Source organism: Sorex fumeus, unplaced genomic scaffold, assembly GCF_029834395.1.
Source record: "Sorex fumeus unplaced genomic scaffold, SorFum_2.1 ptg000024l, whole genome shotgun sequence".
NCBI classification, from domain to species: Eukaryota; Metazoa; Chordata; class Mammalia; order Eulipotyphla; family Soricidae; genus Sorex; species Sorex fumeus.
The window spans coordinates 21195999-21204125 of NW_026606081.1; the positions used below are offsets into that span (position 1 = coordinate 21195999).

General features: G+C 63.1%; 1 protein-coding gene across 1 annotated transcript; it reads left to right on the forward strand.

Annotated features, from left to right (window-relative positions):
* The first annotated feature begins 2991 nt into the window (after positions 1 to 2991).
* On the forward strand, positions 2992 to 7062 carry P2RY1 (purinergic receptor P2Y1). The gene is made up of 2 exons (XM_056114100.1): positions 2992 to 4155; positions 6051 to 7062. The coding sequence occupies exon 1, from the start codon at positions 3010 to 3012 to the stop codon at positions 4117 to 4119; it is 1110 nt and encodes a 369-aa protein (XP_055970075.1). The 5' UTR covers positions 2992 to 3009; the 3' UTR covers positions 4120 to 4155; positions 6051 to 7062.
* Positions 7063 to 8127: the final 1065 nt, after the last annotated feature.

Genomic DNA, 8127 nt, shown 5'->3' on the forward strand with positions numbered 1-8127 from the left:
TCCTCTGCCCAGCCTCTCCGCTCCTGGGCAAATCCCGCTGTGCAGCTTAATGAACCAGTGATGGGCTTCAGGACATGGGCACAGCGGCCCTGGGAGACCTCAAAGACCCCTCACCTTCCCTCCCTCCCTCAGCCCCTCATCGTCCTTCTCCTGCGACTCCCCCAGCCTGGCCCTGGCTCTCTCCTGCTCCTTCAGATGGGAATTCCTGGAGTCTCTCTCCTTCTGGTCTTCCCTCAGAGGCCGTGGCAGCTGGACTCTGCCTTTCCTGAGAAGTTCCTCAGAATTGTATCGTGACCCAAGTGGTTGTTCTCAGGAGACTCCTGGGACCCCCACCCCCACCCAACATTTCGGGGGTCTCCCCTGGCCCTTTGGTGCCTCTGGGGCCCAGACAGTGAGTGAACAGAGTTGCTGGCAGTCCACAGACACGGAGATCTGCCTCAGGAGGGAGTGAGGGCCAGAGAGATGGAGGAGAGCCAGAACGAGATGAGCTCGGACTCCATCGAGGAAGCAGCCCTGTGGGCATGTGGACAGGCCGGAGGCTGGAAGGGCCACCCGGGCACAGGCGCCCGGCTGGGGAGCAGGGAGGCCGAGTGAGGGGCCGCAACTTGCAGAAAGCCGCCCTGGGACGGTTTCAGCCTCACTCCTGTGGTGTCTCCCTGCCCTCTGCCCACAGTCGCTGCCCTGTGGAGAGGGGTGCAGGGAGCCGTGGGACTCCCCAGGACTTGACAGGGAGGGAGTCCTCAGTGGACACTGGGGTCGGGCAGGCAGAGGTTGCTGAATGTTTATGCATCTGAGGTTAGGCAGATGCCGCTTCCTCATACTTGCCTGCCCTTCTCAGATAGATGTAAATTGTTGCTTTTCCCTAAAAGCCTAAGCAGCCGCAGAGAATGTTCACGAATGTTCTATTTCACCAGAGACGATCAGGGCCTCCCCGATCTAGAGCAAAGGTTCCTTGGCGGAACTTCCGGGAATAAGCCCGGCCATGACCAAGCTGTCCAGGCCATGGAAGTTGATTTTCCTGTCTGTGCACTGCATCATGCATGAGGAGTCAGGGGTGTGCATTTTGGGACAGCGTAGGTTTGAGTCCCAGCGTCTACTGTGTGATGTGGAAGGTCACTTAATGTCTCTGTGCCTTCCTTCCATCGCGTAGGGCAGGCTGTGATGACTGGTAAGCACCACAGGATGCGGGGACCATCCCTGCTGGCAGAGCAGGGTGCTGGGTGAGGCCAGACGCTGGTCATCACCGCCAGGACTACCCTGAGCCTTGTGCTCTCTGACAGCTAAACTGTGACTCTGGAGTCAAGCATTGTACCCTAGCCAGACACAGAGGAATACCAAAGGCACTAAAGCATCTACCTGGCATTCAGATATCACCTGCCCTGACGTGCACTATTTCTCTTTTCCTTCCTTCACTCTCTCTCGGGTTTTCCAAACAGAAAGTCACCACCATCCACAGGAGCTAACGCGTCCGATTGTCCCACGAGGCACCATCTCAATTCAAACATAATGTGGGGCTGGAATGAGAGCACAGCGGGGAGGGCCCTTGCTCAGTCCCTGGCGCCCACTACGGTCCCCGGCTGACTCCACCAGGAGTCTGCCCTGAGCACCGCCGGATGTGGCCCCCGAACAAAGAAACACAAGAAACTCACAAACCATAGGACTCACAACTTACGGATTCGGCTGAACAGAATGGAGGGAAAAGCAGTGTTTGACAAGTTCACGGCTTTATTTCAGCTGGGGTGCCTGACCCAGCAAGGTTCGAGGGGCTGCAACCCCCTCTGTGCTCGGGGGACCTGAGGAAGCACTGGGCCCTGGGCTACGGGACAGCCCATCTCCCCAGGCCTGCGGGCACTCAGCACAGGCTCCTGGCTCCCAGGGAAGGGTCACTTTCTTAAGCACTTAATGGTTCTGGAGGAGGCAGCCACCCCAAGGCAGGCAGGAGCTAATGCACAGACAGATGCAGGCAGATGGGAGAGGCTGCAAAGGACTGGAGGGGGAGGCGCCCAGCCCCAGCCCCTGGCCGTGGCTTTCCTTTCTCCCCTGCCAAGCCCCAGCCCGTGGCTCCTCTCAACCCCCACCTTCCCCCTGCACCAGACGGAGGTGGCTCAGGGCTCGGAGAGCCGGGCCAGTCTGGAATAAAGGCTCGGCTCTCCACTCCGGCCTCAAAAAAGTGAAAGATCATGAAATTCAACTTGCTTCTAGAGACCAGGGAGCGGAGGAAGCCGCGGAGGTTCCATTAGGGTAGTTTTTTATTTTTTTAATTTCTTTTCCCCAGAGCGGCAGGGCTGCGTCCTTCCTCTCCTTCCTGACTCCAGAAATGTTCACGCCCTGGACAGACCGCAGCTCCGCGGCCGGGCTCTCCCCGGCGTCCCGTCCCTGTCCACTGCCGGCCCCAGCCGGGCTCTCCCGGGTGTCCTTCCCCGTCCACTGCCGACCCCAGCCGCGCAGACTTCGCAGGATCCGCCTCCAGCAGCGCTGCCCATCGGCGAGCGTCTCCCGCGCCGGGTCCGCTCCCGGGCGGCCGGACACCTGACCCGCAGCCGCCAAGGTCCAGCTGCCAGTCCCGCCGCCTCGGGCGCGGCTGGGGACCGCGCGGGACCCCCGCCCCACAGCCCCGCGCCCACCCCACCGGGAGCGGCGCCTGGGACGGCGCGGGGCGAGTGCGCGCGCGCGGGGCGCGCGGACGGGAGCGCGGTCCCCGAGCGGCGCGCGCGGACGGGGCGGGCCGGCTCGGCGCTGGCCACGCCCTACCCGCCGCGACGCGCCCCTGCCCAGAGAGACCCCGCGCGCGCGGGCGGCCGGGCGGGCCGGCAGGGTCCCCGCCCCCGGTGTCCGGCGCGCGGCCCTCCCCGACTCCGCCTCCCGCGGCCGCCGAGCCGAGCGCCCGAGCGCGCGCGCGGACCATGCCCGGGCGCCGCTGAGCGCGGCACGGACGGCGGCCGGCGCGGCCACCCGGGCTCGCGGGGCGCACGGCCGCGGCCGGGACCCCGGCGGGCCGCGCCCCCGAGCATGGCCGAGGCCCCGTGGCCGGCCGGCGCCAACGCCTCGGACGCCGCCTGGCCGGGCGCGCCCTGGACCAACGGCTCCGCGGGCGCCGGCGCCGCGGCCGCGCCGTTCCGCTGCGCGCTCACCAAGACCGGCTTCCAGTTCTACTACCTGCCGGCCGTGTACATCCTGGTCTTCGTCGTGGGCTTCCTGGGCAACAGCGTGGCCATCTGGATGTTCGCCTGCCACATGAAGCCCTGGAGCGGCATCTCCGTGTACATGTTCAACCTGGCGCTCGCCGACTTCCTCTACGTGCTCACGCTGCCCGCGCTCATCTTCTACTACTTCAACAAGACCGACTGGATCTTCGGCGACGCCATGTGCCGCCTGCAGCGCTTCATCTTCCACCTGAACCTCTACGGCAGCATCCTCTTCCTCACCTGCATCAGCGCGCACCGCTACAACGGCGTGGTGCGCCCGCTGCAGTCCCTGGGCCGCCTGCAGAAGAAGAGCGCCGTGTACGTGAGCCTGCTGGTCTGGGCCGCCGTGGCCCTCGCCTTCGCGCCCATCCTCTTCTACTCGGGCACCGGCGTGCGCAAGAACCGCACGGTCACCTGCTATGACACCACGGCCGACGACCACCTGCGGAGCTACTTCGTCTACAGCCTCTGCACCACCGTGGCGCTCTTCTGCGTGCCCCTCGTGCTCATCCTGGTCTGCTACGGCCTCATCGTGCGCGCGCTCGTCAGCAAGGACCTGGACAACTCGCCGCTGCGCCGCAAGTCCATCTACCTGGTCATCATCGTGCTGGCCGTCTTCGCGGTGTCCTACATCCCCTTCCACGTCATGAAGACCATGAACCTGCGCGCGCGCCTGGCCTTCCAGACGCCAGAGATGTGCGCCTTCAACGACCGGGTCTACGCCACCTACCAGGTGACCCGGGGGCTGGCCAGCCTCAACAGCTGCGTAGACCCCATTCTCTACTTCCTGGCTGGGGACACCTTCCGCCGCAGGCTCTCCCGGGCCACCAGGAAGGCTTCCCGGAAGAGCGAGGCCAACCTGCAGTCCAAGAGCGAGGACATGACCCTCAACATCCTGTCCGAGTTTAAGCAGAATGGGGACACGAGCTTGTGAAGGCCCCGGGGCCGCGTGTACTCTGGCTCGGTCACGGTAGGTGTCAGCCCCACCAGCCTCTGAAGTTCTGGGGAGGGGAGAGGGGGCTGGTGAGATCAGGAGGGGCTGTAGGGGTGAGGGTTGGCCAGGGTGGGTGGACGCAGCATTGGAGAGAGGTTCTGCCTAAACAGTGGCTTTCCCGGCTCCAGTTCTCACTCAGGGCACAAAGGGACGCTGGAGATAGTCTGGCGCTGAGACTTTCTCCGGGCAGACGAGTTGTCTGCCTTGTTTTTATTGCGTTTGGTAAGCGGTGGCAGGGAAGCTTTGCGTTTCCAAACGCTCTTGCATGGCAAGTAGAAACTGGCTCCATTCACTGTCAGCTCTCAGCTGGGGGCTGAGCCTGCTGGGAGGGCTGAGAGAAGAGTAATGCTGCGAAGGGTGATTTTCCCGTCGCTAGGGACGTTGGCCCTGGACTCTGGCCGGCTGTCGGGTGGAAGGCGGAGGTCTGTGCTTGACCTAGGGTTCGTCTCAGCGCATGGGCTTGCCCTGCACGCACAGCCTGGGCACCCCACTTCCGGGAACCGAGCAGTGAGGTTCGGGTTGCGTCTGCCTGGGAGTGTTTCCCTCTCCCTGTGAGTGCCGTTCGCGCCTGGGAAAACAGCCCCAGCGTGGCAGAGAAAGGGCAGCACAGAGCAAGTGGCTGCTGGCCCGTGGCGGCCGTTGGCACAGGCCCGGGGCTCGGCAGGGGCGGGCGGAGAGGTGTAAGGCGTTTGCACTTTGTACCGAGCACCCGTCACACCGGCTCCAGGAGCCTCGCCGTTGGGATCATTGCTGAGGCTTCTGAGTTGGCGTGTGGGCGCAGCCCAGCACCTGGAAACCTGTGGGGCCCCGGGAGGCGGGGCCAAGGCCAGCCACCCGGGTGGGGCTAGTGGCAGCGACCCCAGCCCGTGTGTGTAGGTGAGCCCCCAGCCGCCCACAGGAGTGAAGGCGCCGTAGCACCCTTCAGCTCGAATAGCAGCTTTCAGCGCATGTGGAGCTGTTTCATTTCAGCCCTTGAAACGCTCAAGTTCCGCTGTGGGCCGTAACCCGATGCACGCATGCCAGCAGATAAACCCAGTCCTGCCGCCTTTCACCGGGAAGCTGGGCTCCAGGCCGCCGGCGGCCGCCTCTGCAGCTGGGGGCAGGTCCCCATGCCAGCTGGCTTGTCGGCTCCGCCATCGGGAGCTGTGTACCCCCCGGGACTGCGCGCGGAGTAGACGCTGGCAGTCTCGAGAGTCTTAGGCATCATGCCTGCCGGGGGACTCTGCACCCTACAGCCCCCTGGCTGGGGTGTGCAGAGTCCCACCCTCCTCGCCCTCCTCCGGGATGGAGTGGACGGGGCGCCCTCCAGGGAGGGGCCGGACTCCTCGGCCCACCTGTCCTGTCCACAGGGCACCGTCCGCTCACTGTCTCTGTCCAGCATGGGAGGACAGAGGTGGTCACCCCCCACCTGAGGGTCCTGCTCCCGTTTGCTCGGTTTCCTGACTGTCTCCCTCTTTCTTACAGGCTGAGTTTCGGTGAGAAACTTCATTCCAGGGCCAGAGATAGTCCAGGGCTAAAGTACTATACTTGCCTGACATGTGGCCCAAAGGGGTGCGACCCTGACACCAAATGTGACCCCCTGGACCCTGGCAGGGTCACTCAGAGCCAGGGATGACCCTGAGCTCAGTCAGAGCCAAGAGTGACCCTGAGCACAGAGCCTGGAGTCAGCCCTGAGCACAGAGCTGGGAGTCAGCCCTGAGCACAGAGCCAGGAATGACCCTGAGCACCACTGGGGGTGTAAAAAAAAGAAAAAAGAAAAAATCCCTTTCATCCAGCTAGCAGCCCTTCACCTCTCGATGTGGGGCTGATGGCCTCATCCCCTGCCCCATGGCCGTGCCCCCACCCTGACGGCCCCTGTCTTCTCCCTCCAGGTCTCAGCGCTGCCCCTGCGGGACACCACAGCCCAGCTGGATTCTCCCCTGGTGTCAGCCCTGGAGCAGCCCACTGCCCTTGTCCACACCTATGTGCTGCAGGCCAGCAGCTGTGGTCCCCGAGTCGACGGGGATGAGGAGGCAGGGTGGGCTGGGCTCCGGAGCACATGGCCGTGTGGACGCGTGGGTCACCAGCAGTGCGGTCAGTGGGACAGGGCAGCTCAGACCCACGACTGGGGCCTTGGGACGAGCAGGCCTGTCCCTGCACCCGAATCATCAGAAGAACAAACAAGTGAGCGGGTCCGGGGCACTTGGCAAGCCCAGCAGCAGGGGAAGGCAGAGCCTCCTCTGGCCCCTTGGGCAGGGGTCCCGCACTGTGCACCTCTGAGCTGTCCTGCCTGTGGCTGGCCAGCGGCCGGCACTAGCGCAGAGGCCTGACCTCGCTGAGGACCTCGGTTTTCCCTGTTTGTCAGGACACTGCCCGCCTCGGGCAGCAAGACTCGTGGCAGCTGGACTGGGGTCAGCGCAAGAGGCCTGGCAAGGGCTGGCCTTCCCGGCCAGGCTGGAACTAGCACGGCGTGTTCACAGAGAAGCCGCAGCCCTCGCTGTCCAGCCTGAAAAATCCTGGAGGACGGCTCGCCCCCTGTGAATTATATTTATTGTCACGTGTGATGCTGCCGTGTGCGCTGGCGTCATCTTACGGGACAGGTGACGCTGCAGAGTGACCGGCTGCTTCTCCTCTCTGTCCTCACCACACTCCCGGCCAGAACCTTTCCGTGTGAACTGAGAACTCGTGTCTGGGAGCCCAGCGGCGTCCCCGGAAACGCCTGGCGTGCTTCCAGTGGGGCCCTCTCATCTCAACTCCGGGGGGCCCATGCTCACCACCAGCTGACCCCCCTCCAGAGCCTGGGTGTATCACGGACAGTCTGTCAGAGCCCTGTGGAGCCTGGGCTGCCCTGTCCAGGACCAGAGCCTCCACGCCCGGCTATGCCGGCCCTGCCTCGCGGGAGGACCTGGGCCTGAGGGAGGGCGGGGGGGAGCACGAGGGGCAGGGAGCTGTGCTGGACTGATTGCGCCCTGTCCGAGAGTCGGTCCTCCCGAGGCCAAGCTCCAGCTCACGCCCCAGCTCTGTGCTGGGGGCTCCCGCTGCAGCTCCAGCTCCACTCCTGCTCCCAGATCCCAGCTCTGTGCTCCCAGCTCCGTGCTCCCAGCTCTGTGACCCTCTCAGCTCCATGCTCCCAGCTCTGTGCTCCCAGCTCCACACTCCCAGCTCTATGCTCCCAGCTCCGTGCTCCCAGCTTCACACCCCAGCTCCGTGCTCCCAGCTCTGTGCTCCCAGCTCCACTCTGCTCCTGCATTTTGTCCCAAGCTTTGTACAGTCGCACCCCTACCGCCGCATGGAACAGTGCTCTCCACCTGCCACCTGCCCACCGGACCCGGTGCCACTTAGATTCCACTGACATCTCCATAGTGCCACACATTGAGATGAAGGCAGTTGTGTACAGATGTGTGAGCTTGAACTGAGTGAGTGCGTTGGCAGAAGTGTTTATTTTTAATATTACCTTTGGTTTCACTGTGAGCGATTGAGCTAGAACTCTCTGACTGAGTGTGCCACAGAGTGAGTGCACTGAAGACCGTGTTTCCTTGCTCCGGAGCTTTCTCACGTTTGCCCAGATTTGTGGGAGGGTGACAATTCCAGACTGTACAGCTGTGTCTTAAAGGATAGGCCTGAATGTGTCCTGTGAGTTTGCATGCAGACAAGGCATATGTGTGTGTGCACATGTGTGCACTCATGCATGTGTGCGTGTGTACATGCACGCCTGTGTGTGCACGTGTGTGAGTGTACATGTGCATGTGTCTGGGTGTGTGCACGTGTGTGTATGCTCGCATGCATGTGTGTGTGCACGCAGTCGTGTGTGTGCATGGGCATGTGTATGTGCATGTGTGTGTGTGCATGTGCTTATGTGTGTGCGTGTGTAAGCCATGCAGACAGTCCTGTGTGCTATTCCTAACAGCAGAGCTCTGACATAACTGTGTTCACTAGAATTGTACCTGCCATAGACAATTAAAGCAGAAT